Consider the following 12692-nt stretch of genomic DNA (forward strand, 5'->3'; position numbering starts at 1 on the left):
ATCTCTGAAGGACAATTTGACTAGTCTATGCAACTGAGATGATATTCAGCTTCAGTTTGTTTTTTCTTCACACATCTTCACCAAGGTATTTCCAAGCCTGATGAATTGGGTACTTTCTGGCAGAACTTGGGATGGAATTTGAACCTGTTATCAAAGAGGAAGGAAGCAGGTTTGCCTGCACCACTTCCTAGGTGAGTGATTTAACGTTTATGGAGAGCTGCCTCACCAAAGAAAACAGGAATTTTATTTTTTTGTTATTGATTTTACTTAGATCCTGTATTGCAGATAAGCTCTTAGTCCATCAATCAGGCTGAGGTTTTGAGTCAATAAAAGTGAAGCCATACTTACACTGATTCCTGAAACATGTAGGCATGATCTGGATCCCAGCCTGCTCAGTCATAGAAGGATGGGTGTTCTTCTGTCTAACTGCAATAACAAAACTTGTTCTCTTGGGCTGTGATACTGAAAACTGATGTGTCTCTGAGCTGAAATGGTGACAAAGACCTCAGCTCTGTGAATTTTTACTCTTTACCCCCATTGCAGAGCAGGCAAGTTCATCCTGGTTAAATTAATGTCTAATAAACATTTGCAAATAATGTGCAGAGTTTAGTAATTACTGAACTCATTTATTTTATTTGAATGTGAGTAATTGTGGTGCTGAACTTAAATTTCAGATCTGATGTTAGGCTTATTATGTAATCAAGCACGTGGTAATCAAATGTCTCTTACAGCTTCTTATACTGATCTTGCTCCTTGCAACCATAGGTTGCAAACTCTGAGAAATTTAGCAGTGCTGACTGTGGTTGAACAAGATGTTTAAACTCGCTCTGCTGCCGTGCTTAAATATATATGTGTATATTTCTACTTAATGAGAACAGAACAGCTCTCTATGAGCAGAAGGGCTTGACCAGATCACACAACAGACATGTTTTATGCTTATGTATTTAACTATTTGGAGGTTATTTTGTTTGTTTTCCCAAAATATGTACCACTCTGCATAGAGAATTGAACAAGCATATTTTTCTCGAAAACACCTAGCACATTTTGAGATTGTGAATTGCGAATAGCTTGTTTAGCCTCGTTCAGGAAGACACCTGGTTTGTAGGAGGTGTTAATTACAGAAGTAAATTAGATATTCTGGTTTTTATTTTTGGAAAGGAGGTGCAATTAATATTTAATGGCTCCATTGGAGACACAGCAGAGTTGACCTTAAGAAAGGTTGTAAACACATGAGCATCTTTCTGTGCCAGAAGCTTTGGAAAGTGAAATGTCACCTAGGAAAATGCATGCAAACAGCTCCACGGAGCTGAAGCTGCTTTTTCCTGTGGCTTAAGGATGTCAAGCAGGCTAAGTAACTGCTCCCATTTCTGCATATGCCTGGTTCTTTTCTCTCTACTAGCAACTTTTTCTTGCCAGGACATGTAAGTGCATGAAGGTCTCTAAGGGTGCATAATGAAAAGAGCAGGGAGCACCTAGTTTCCTGTAAGTGAGAAATAAATAAAGTGTGAGTCACTCCCAGATAGGCTTCTTGTAGACTCCATGCAAATGAAACATATTGCAAAGCATGTGTGATAAATGTCACAAAGTCCATACAGTGAAAGGTATTTCTAAGTGACAAGAACTTCACTCACTCAGTGACGCTTTTTAGATAGGTTTCAAAAACACTATGAAAACTGACTGAAGCATCTTCATCTCAGAGTCCATTCTACTATCAAATAGAGCAAGTTGCTGAGCAGCTTTTTGTGGACAATTCAAGCTTTCCACACAAAAACAAAGTTCTCTTTATGATATAACTGGAGGATTTTATGTATGCTTCATCTGTTTCACTGTATCTTTCCATTTGCACATGATATCTACATAGATTGCATTCAGCAAATGTGAAGAAATCTATCATGTTGAAACTTCCAAATTTTCTTTTGTAAACCAAATAGATTGAAATCTTGAAATGCTTTCCAAGATCTCTGCTCCTTTGGCCTAGCCCTGAAGTATCTTCAGTTAACACATTCTCTCACATTGCAACTTTTTTTCCAACACAGGGCTTCTCACTCTTAACTGTGTTCAAGTGAAGCTTGACCTTAAGTGGCAGTCTCATTACCACCTTTTATACACTTTTATAGTTCCTGTTGTTATTTGTCCAACCACTCTGTTCTTCTCTCTTGCAGCTGTCAGCTCAGAGGAGTGTTCTTCTCTCTTGCAGCTGTCAGCTCAGAGGAGCATGCTGAGAATAGTTTGCTGAAACCCAATAAATAACTCAATGCCCTTGCTCAAAGGCATGAGGCTGGATACTGGGCTTGCGTGTGCATCCTCACAGGAATATTTAAGCATGCTTTAGGTCTACTTCTTCATGCTTGTCCTTATTTCTGTTAAAACAAAATTTAGATTTGCAACATGTGGCCTATGTTTTATGAATGATTGCTGATCACACCTTATAGGTCCATTTCATAGACTGCCTTTCAGCACTGAATCTTGCTTTTCAGCTATCAAACCGCTTTTGATGAAGCCTGCCTCAGGCATTTAAAATATCTCTTTGGGCTCCTTGTGAACTAGTCCAGGTACTTCATTATCTTTTTGTTCTTACCCTTCCTAGAAGGCAGGGAAGTACTCGAATGGTACTTATGGGACCTGAGGAGCAGATGAAAGACCATTTAGCCAAGAAAGAGTCAAATTGCCCGCAACACAGTGCGGAAGATACCAATAAATAGAAGAATAACACTTTCATCCTGAATTTGTTTGCTGGTATTTCACTCAAAGTTTCTGGGATGTTTGAAAACATGCTTTTTATTATGGCCAATGCTGACACTGGAACTGAATTCAAAGAACGCTGTTGCTATTTAGAATGCAAACATAGGATCCGTGTATCTTTATAGGTAAAGGGCAAACAGCACTCCAGTCATCTGGTAGGAGCATGCAACACTAAAAGACCCTTTTCCTAGCTTTCTCGTAGCATTTTGGTGTTCTCTGTGATGGATACCTGGGCTTATTGGGAAGACACAGTCACTCCAGTCTCTTGTATGCTCCTTTTTATTTATTTATTTTTGTTTCTAGAGTAAGAAGTGCTGAAAATTGATTCAAACCCTTCTATTCCTTCCTTCTTAAAAATATTGTTTATTGCTTGAAAGGTATTTGTCACAAAGAACAAGTAATCATGTACCCTCAAACTGTAAGCTTTGCCTGTAAGCTTTTCTGTAAGCAAGTTCTCTTCTGTTTGGTTATGTTCATCTCCGGATTTACAAAGAGCTGTACAGACATATGAACAGCAGCATTTTCTCTTTGAATCTCTGATAGCCTGTGTTCTTGAGTACTGTTCAGCATTTGAAACCCTCATGCTTTTTCCTCCTTAAATATCGTGTGAAGTTTCTCTCAATTCTGAGGTTTCTCATGTCACCTGAAAAACAGGTTATCCAGACTGTTTCTGTTGTTGGTGTATTCCCACAGGATCACAGAATGGTAGGGGTTGGAAGAGATCTCTAGAAATCACCTAGTCCATCCCCCTTGCCAAAGCAGCTCTCTAGAGCAGCTTGCACAAGTAGGCATCCAGGTATGAACGTCACCAAAGAAGACTCCACAACCTCTCTGTGCACCATCATCCTTACTGTGAAGAAGTTCCCATGAACATTTGTGTGGAACTTCCTATGCATCAGTTTGTGACCATTTCCCTTAGTCCTATCACAGTCTCCCCTCAGACTATCATATTTTTATTTTCACTTGTTTTTATTCTTCTTTTCCTGTGAATTTTGTTGTTTTTTAAATTAGTCTTACGTTAAGAAACTCTTCTGTTTTCATTTTTGTGCAGCTAAGCAGGATTGTAATGTGCAAATTAATTAAGCTAGGAAGACCACTCTTTCCACCCTCATCTTTCCTTCACACATACACATCTGCTTCTGAGTGTATTTGTGTGCACTTTAGAATGAAAATGAGCAAACAAAACACAGAAAAAGTTTTACTGAATCTTTTTTGTCCTTTGACATTACAACCTACCAGTTTCTGTAGTCAGTGGCACACAGAAGTATAATATGACTATTGCTGAATCTAAGAGCTTATTTGGTTTCAGATAGAATTATCAGATATCCTTTTATAGCTGAATTAAGGAATAAAAGATGTTCAGCATGAATTCCTCAAAAAAAAAAATCTCATTTCATTTTTGGAGTTTCAAGATCTCTTACTGCCCCAGCAACCCTTGCAAAGGGAACATTGGATGGAAATGCAACATAATGAGTGGAACAGGTTATACTCTAGGTTATATACTAGGTTCCTCTGGGCTTGTTCTACAATGGCTAAATGTCCGTTATTATGCTACCAACTTAATAGCCACTTCTTCTAATGCTGATTCTCCCAGTTTCACTCTTTAGAGTGTTAGTCACCTTTTGGCTTTCAGTTGTATGTAATATGAAGCAGAGAAATGGATCACAGCACCTTTTGCCTTGTAATTTCACATACTGCAGTTGTGCTCATTTGATGAGTCTTGAGATTAGCAGTTGCTCGGCAACTTGAAGCAAAACAGGTCCAGCATAAGGTCGAGTATGTAAATGGCTTGCTCTTAGCTATAGCAAAATTTCTTGACACCCTGACATCTTTCTCAAAGAAAGTTGGAGGTTGGACTTGCATCCTAGTGCAGTGTAGCTAAATTCAAGAAGGATTTATTGAGAGCCATGCCAAGCAAAATAATCAGTAGGAAAATTGAGAAATTCAGCTTCTGCAGTAATTTCTCTGGATTCCTATGTCTAAAGGTGTCCTGTTTGCCAGACCCTTCCTTTAAACCCCTGAATAATCAGAATTTTGAGTCACATTGGCATCTTAGATGAGTCAGTGTTTCTTTATTTTATTCCCTAATCAAATCAAAACACAGAAATACAGATCCCCAGATGTCATAGAGAGCTCATGGTCACCACTGTGATCAGGGAGCAACAATGATGTGGCTAAGACCACTAATGACAGTTTTTGAGTTGCTGGAGATCTTGTCACAAAGCCTTGTAGGCTGAAAGAATGAATAAGGAACTGCTCCCGTGGTGTTAAGTTTGATGTGTGTGTGATGCAGCACTTTTTATATCTGTACAACTCTTAGCAGTTGTGTATCAGGTCTTTAACCAAGCAGCATCATAATGTTAATACCCTAAGATGAATTTACACTGACAGAGGTTTAATCTGAAATACCGTCCTTCTGAAAAGCAGGAAGGAAGGTTTGACTAATTGATGGAACCATTCCCAGAGTTTAACCCGTAGCTGGAATTTCTCCCACTGTAGCATATGCTTGGTATTGCACACCCCATAGCCTTGCTTTTACTCCTCCTGATTATCTTGTTTTTCTTCACCCCTCATAAGCGTGGATTGGACTGTCCTGTACAAATTATTTTTCAGAAGTGCTTTACATTCTTGAAATACTTTTCAATTCTTTCTGAATACACAATTAATCGTTAGTTGGCCCAGACAAGCCCATAGCTCAAATCATTGCTCAAGATGAGTCAATGCTTAACCCTCATCCTACTTGTTATTTATCTTCAAATTCCTTCCAATTTGTTAATGCTTTTCCTGAAATTAAAACACCCATGCTTTTAATATCACTGGATGAAGAATAATGTGGTAGAAGGGTGGTAGAAAGCAGTGCTGTGCTGGACTCTAGTTGAACACTGGAATGAGTCACAGAAGACAACCCTGAGCTAGTGACCCCCACAGATACTTAGATTGCATCAAATATAAATATCCACATCTGGGTAACAATGAGTTTCTTACAAATAATACAGGGAGCTGAGTTGGTGTGTACAGACCTGGCTCAAAGCCTGTGGTTTACACTCATATAGACTTGGAAAAACTGGAAGAACAACATTGAGGTCAGCTTGCTTTCTCTAGAGTGGGCAGGCTGTTTGGGATGCACTTGTAGGGCTGAGCATTGTGCTGCTGAACGTGCTGGCTGTACACGAACCTGCATGATTGTAAGTATGATCTCCAAGCTGGATTCTTCACCTATTTTGGTATTCCTATTAAGCTGTTCCTTTGGTCTTTGAAGATATGCTGAGTCACCCACAAAGAGCAATCTGAACATGGAAAGTAGTGGTAAGATGAAATGTCTTTCATAGCTTGTCTGAAAAAACATAGGCCTTAAAATGGCCAGTGGTTTTATGCTCACTCAGAGAGACTCTCTGTAGTTTCCACCATTGTTTACAAATTTTTTGAGTGAAGAAAATGAAAACTGACATTCCTTATCTGTTAAAGAAGAACCCATATTTGGGGGAATTTTCTGCAGCACCGTGGGGCCGTGACACTCTAAAAACTGGGAGTATTGTATACAAAACTAAGCTTAACACTTCTTAAAATGATCATGGCTCAGATTTTTAGTTACATGTATGCTGTCAATATACTGAAATGTAGATTTTAGGTGCCTAAATACCTTTGAACCCATTCAGCTTTGACTGAATTATCAAACTATTTATCTTGGCATTCAGTTATGCCTGGGATTGGATTTCTTAAATTTGAATCAGGATTTTATTCTAAATGTGAAGCTGGAAGCCTCAGAATTTTCAGTCCATTATGAACTGAAATGGCTGCTGGTCTAAGATTAGCATTTTTTTTAATTTTTGTATATTTATTTATTTAGAAATTGCTGGGTGTCTGCCTTCAATCAATTAGGATCTGTTAAGTGTTTCCCCATCGGGTATCTGAGAACTAAAGTACTCTCACTTGTTCAAAGCTTCTAGCACCTCTGAGAATATGCAAAGTAAACCTTGAGTACTTTTTTTGAATGTTTTGGCATGAATGTTTTGTGAGACAAGGAAGAAAGACAAAGTGAAATGAGTCTCAAAATAGGACTGTCAAGTTCTTTTCTGGAAAAGCTGGTATTAATTTTTAATACTCCATCTGTGATCAGAAGAAAAAGACCTTTAGTTCTCAGCACAAATCTTTTTTGAGCACATTTATTTTTCCTTGTAGTCATTATATATTCAGCACTGTGATTCATGGACTTGACTTTATTATTTTCTTGCTTAATGAGAGTCAGAAAGAGTCACCTGCGGGTCTCATCTTGCACTGACCACGAAAAGAATTAGCAGCAATCCTTCTTTTCTACTTCACATTTGGGAGTAATAAAAGAATCCTTAGAGAGGATAATAAAATCCTCATGTCAGTTCTATCTTTTCTAATGATGAAGTTTAAATAATGTGCCTGGATGGTGAGGGTTGGTGATTGGTGCATGCTATTTGGCACATTCTTTCCTGCATATCAGATCATATTTATTACTCTAGTTCCTTTATGGTCTTGTTCTAACATCTGGTGCCATGTTTCCTTCCAGTTTTTGTTTTTACCTGTCATCAAAACAATCTTCTTCAGTTGTTCCATTTCTTATCACTTGTGTGATTTCTGGATTCACTTGGAACAAAAGGTGTATTAAAATACAGGCACGTCCTCAATTGAGTCTGCCTAGGATGACAAGGTCTCCTCCTATTTTAATTGCATTCCTCTGTATTATGATAGGATCAGTTCTGTGGATTACCTGGAAGTACTATAAGGAACTAATTTTGTGGGTCACTGACTTAGTTAATCTGTGACAAGTCAGATAGAATATGAAAGCAGGCTTTGAATATTCCTGGCAGTACTTCTAGTGAATTTAAATGAGTTATTTTTTTTCAAGAGCACTCTTTTCTTTTTACGCTTTTATATTTAATCAAGGGGGGAAGAAGTATCTGTAATGATTATATTAATGGGGTGAGAAAAACTCAGTGCTTGCTTTGTTTTCTAGCATATAATAAAATCTGGAGAAAAAGCATTTAGCAAATTGTGCTAAAGTGATATAAATAAAAAGAAAAGAATTAAAGTTCAATTTTAGTGCCATTACAAGAAATTCAGCTTAAGAAGCTAAATCTAGACTGGCTCACTCTGGAATGGTCTACCAGAGGTCTATTGTTTCTCCCCTAATGTGCTGGTACAAATGTGGACTTGGCTGATAATGATTAAATATAACTGCTGGAGGCTAAAGAGAATTCATGGAGTATTTGAGGCATGGAGAAAGCTTTAGTCTGTGAGCCACTCTAGGTTAAACTCTTAGAATATAATGTAGGAGAACAAGAAAATTCATGTGGTCTTTTTCTTTGCTCTCTACTTCTAGTATTTCCATAAAATTTCTGACTCTGGATATTTGTGGCATTTTCTAAAGATGATTTAACCTTACGAGTCACAAAGGGAACAAACTGAAAGTTGAGATAAAAAGCACTGCTTAAAAAGTTCTGTGGCAACTTTAAAAGCTCCCAGACTGTAATGTATATAGGCCACTCTAGAAGTGTAGCCTCCTATTTTTTTTCCCATAAGAAAATGCAACAGAACAAAGAACAAAATAGAACTATTTAATACAGAAAATTCTAAGCTACAAAACACTCTTTAAAAACTGTTCACCACCATTAGCTGTGCATTTTCACCAGTGGTAAACAACTCTGACTGTTGTGCTTGTTTTAAAAAATAATTAAAAAAAAATCTATATGACATGCAGAACATGGCTTGTATTTTGCACCACTGTTGCCACTGCTGAAATGCACCACTTGCTCCCTCGCTGTGCTTGCATTTACTATTCTACATTTAGCAGGTATTGGTGAGTGTCAAAGCGTGCCATTGTTTCCTGCATGAGGAATTCAGTTCCACACCTTTGCTCTATGTATGCTTCCATGTGAGGCACCATTTTGTCAGACGGCCTATCTGCTGCCATCTGTCACAGGTCAACAAAATAGAATACTTGTGGGAAGATTCAGCTGCTACTGCTCTACCACCAACATCATACTCTGGCATCTTGCACCAACATAATAAAATAGGAGGCACAACTTGTACAGCACTCCTCATAGATAATCCCAATGGACACAGGAAAAACACACTGTGTATGTATGTGTGTGTGTATATATATATATATATATATATATATATATATATATATATATATATAGTGTGTATATAGTCAGCTTAACAAATGCAAAGTTCAGAATATCCTTTGAATTCCCACTGTAAAAATAGCCATTTTCCTTAGCTACAGACTAACTTGCATGTGGATGAATTATGTTTAGAGAGCAAATGCTTTTCCTTCTTTCAACTTAACATCTAGGAGCCCTAGTGGACTTTTCTACATCTGTGCTATAGCATAAACCATGGTCACTTCAGTGGAGCATAAGTTCTTGCTATTAGGGATAGAAAAAGGCAAGCATTGTGGAGGTTTCTGCTTGTTCATAAAGTTGCTGTGGCTCTGTAGAAAGATGCTAGTTCTCTCCCTGTCTGTCCTCAGAGCAGATTCCCCTTTCAGCCCTAACTGATGAAGAAAGGAGAAAAACAGGAGATGGCATTCTGCATTGGAAACTTAACTAATGTAAAACCTACTAAAACTAGATCTGGGCCCGTTTTCCCTTTCTCATGATGTAGAAAGAGGTAAGTTCTGACAGGAAATTCAGGAGTATCTATCCCTTCTGCTCAATTCTATTTCTTCTTCTAAGGAAGCCAAAAATAGCATCAAAAGAAATAGTTAGGTGTGCATGACTGTACTTTGGTTGGATATAACCATGGATGGATGAAAAACATCTCCTCCTGTCATCCATTTTGCTGGTCCTCCAAAACAACTGAGTAGTTCTAAATAACATCAGCAAGAAATCTGAGGTGACCCATGGGTGTTTGTACCATGTTTCAGCTGTGTGTAGAATGGTAGCTGCACTGAGATCAAGGAGTCCTGACCCTCAGTGAGGTTAATTAGGCTGAACTTATGGCTTTGATGATGAGAGACAATGTCTTCCTTGTTTCTGAGTGCATCTGGGTTAATAACTAGGTCATACTGCCTTATGCAAGGCAGAGGAAATACTGTCTCCATTTGATTTTGATGAATGAGGGGCCAAAATTTGGTTGAACTGGAGGGGTGAGAAGAAATCCATACACATACATATGAACAATGCTAGATGGATACAACAACTTTGAGAATGAAAAATGTCAAACAGCATTTCTCCCATTTACCCCAGTCATTTAATTCAGGCATATAATGAATAGTTGTTCCAAAATGACTCAAAGTTCCAAGTGTGATGGGACTTTGCCTCATAGCTGAAATAAACTATGGAGAACAACATGGATGTTGAGTATCATGGAAGGGCTGATACTGCTGCTAAGGCAAGTGTCATTGATCTGCAAAATGCTGTGGGAGATCCTGATAAAATGGACTGATATTTTGTTTGTATTATATGAAAAAACAATGTCATTCTAACGTATGCGGTATCTAAATAGGCTGGTGGGCTGAAGTGCAGTGGAGAGAAAGGGGAACTCATGAAGGTACAGAATCTAGGCTGAAGGATGGGAGACAAGGAGGAATTGTAGGACAGAGAGAAAGAAAAGGGGAAAGCCTACTAGAATACAGCTACTGAAGGATTAGTTTCTACAGTGGAGTTCATCTCAAAGAACAAGTGGGTTTATGGGGCAAATGTCATTCTGTAATCATGAGGATGGCAGAAAATTTCAGGGAAGGTACCAACGTTTCCCAGAGCTGTTGGTCAGCTTGGTTTCTAGGCATAATCTCAGCAGCTTTTTTCACTATAAGGAATTTAGGTTTTGGCTGCCTGAAACTCTCCTTCTTTTGTTTTAACTCAAAATGCACAGCCCAGATAGTCAGGGCTCACGTGCACCCTTGCCTGTATCTGAGCACATCAAGTATGTATGCATTAGATGGGTCCTCAGAGCAGCCAGACTGCAGGCTGGTTGGGAGCTAGGCAGAGGTAGTTATATTCTACCCTTCAATGTTGTGCTGGTGAGAGAACAGAGATGCTGCTGTATGGTAAGAGGAAAAAGGAGCCAAGTTATATTCTTCTTAGAAGTTTGTTCCTTGAATTCAGATGGCCTTTGTTGCTGTTTGCTCTCGGGACATCTTCTGTAGTCTCTGGATCCAGTAGGGAATACTGGAGGCAAAAGAAGTTGAGCTCCTTAATCCTTCCAGCATCATAACCCTTCCAAATATGATGAGACATCAGCTAATTTTCAAGAGGCTTATAGCTTTCTCCTGGCCTGTCAGCCTGCTTTGCATCTTTCACTGCAGAGAGATTCAATTGATTACATTATCATACAGCACCATAACTCCTTGCCGATCTCTCTAATAGTGCTCAGCAGAGTCAGTGTGCTTTGTCTGTTAGGTGAGGTTTTGTACTCATATGTGTAAGCAGGTATTTGTCCTCAAGGGAATGCACACTGTGAGGAAAAACTGGCTTTTTTTTTTCATTCAGATTTTGTCTAAAATTTTCAAGAAAAATCTTTTCCTTTGTGTGTGTGTGTGTGTGTGGGGGGGTGACAACATGTATATATTTTTCCATGTATTTTTTCCATGTTAAAAAAATGCATTTTACCTAAAGCAAACTGTTCCACCATACCTGTTTTATATGTATACAATGCATATTTCTGTTTAAAAATATTAATTTAAGGTAAATTCAACACAGAAAACCTGTCCAGTTAAATCATGGCTTTCATATATTCCTTTCCCCTTGAAATTATTACAGAACTGCAGCTACCACAGAACCACGTATTCTTTCAAGAATAGGTAGAAAAGAATTCTAAATCTGTCTATATAAACTGGCTCTCATCTTAAGCAACTGGCAAGCCCAGGTGGAGCCTGGAGGGGGATCCCAATGGCAGCTTTGTGGCTTGTCACATTTATTAGAGTGCTGGAGGATATGCACCCTGGATTCCCTATGCTGTCATATTGTGTGTTAAACTTGCAGTTTAAGCTGCTTATGAAACACCACTCCTCGGGAAGAAAGTTGCTTTTGATTGCTTCCCTCTCCCTGTGTGTGTGTGTGTTTTCCCTATTTTTTCCCTGGGCAGTCGCTCTCAGCTCAGTGAGACAGATTTTACTGCCGCTTTCCTCACCCTTGGGAAAACTACCGCATGAAGACTGAAGTGCGGGACCCCCAGCAGCACGTTCCCACGATGCTGGGACCCCACCAGCCCCCTCTGCTTCCGAAATGACAAACCAGACTGTACCAGGGAGACCGTGGGGAGGCAGAGGGGAGGGAGAGCTCATCCCTCCTCCCTCTCTGCCTCACAGCCTTTTGCTTTCCAAGCTCAAATGCTAGCTGAAATCTGATGCCTCGACTGCCTTTGCTGTGAGACGTGGGCATGCCCTCGCAGTGCACCGATTTCCTCCGTGCCTTGGAGAGCCAGAGCCGTGCTGAGGCTCCAAGCGGAGAAGCCGCTCCATCAGGCAGCGAGTGCCACATCACTGCACTGCCTGTGCGAGGGCTCCAGCATGGTCCCGAGTCTCCTGCTCCTCCTCACCGGGCTGTTTAGGGCCACCGAGCCAGCACCTCGCTGTGAAACCGGCCAGGAGACCCTAGGTAAGACTAAGCACACCCAAAGGCCCCTTTCCCCTTTTTTTCCTTCTCCTGGAGATGAACAAAAGGCTCTGATTTCAGGGCACGGGAGGTCGATGTCACCCTTCCCTAGAGAAGGGGAGATGGGCTTTTCAGGAATCTGCAGATATCTCTGTGATGAAACTGGAGTTGTGCTGAGAAAGCATGGATAGAAATAAAAATAAAAATAAAAAAAAACAACCAAGCTTGTGAAGTCAGGCAATGTAATGCTTCCCCACCACTGTCTTTTAGGGCCATGTGCAGTCATGTTTTTCTGTCAGTTTTGAGTTCCCAGTCAGTAGGATCCCCTCTGGCATCTGGGGAATGCCACTGGCTCTCCCCATCTCTGGCCTTGCCTTC

General features: G+C 39.7%; 1 protein-coding gene across 1 annotated transcript in view; it reads left to right on the forward strand.

The window, feature by feature from the left end:
• The first annotated feature begins 12137 nt into the window (after positions 1-12137).
• Positions 12138-12692, forward strand: part of CPZ (carboxypeptidase Z) — a 34783-nt gene continuing 34228 nt past the window's right edge. Inside the window, exon 1 of the mRNA XM_065736147.1 lies at positions 12138-12317. Coding sequence (XP_065592219.1) covers positions 12230-12317 — 88 coding nt within the window. The 5' untranslated portion in view covers positions 12138-12229. The remainder of the gene's footprint in view (positions 12318-12692) is intronic.

Source organism: Cyrtonyx montezumae, unplaced genomic scaffold, assembly GCF_038088225.1.
Source record: "Cyrtonyx montezumae isolate F1298 unplaced genomic scaffold, pur_monq_1.0 scaffold_2, whole genome shotgun sequence".
Classification (NCBI taxonomy): domain Eukaryota; kingdom Metazoa; phylum Chordata; class Aves; order Galliformes; family Odontophoridae; genus Cyrtonyx; species Cyrtonyx montezumae.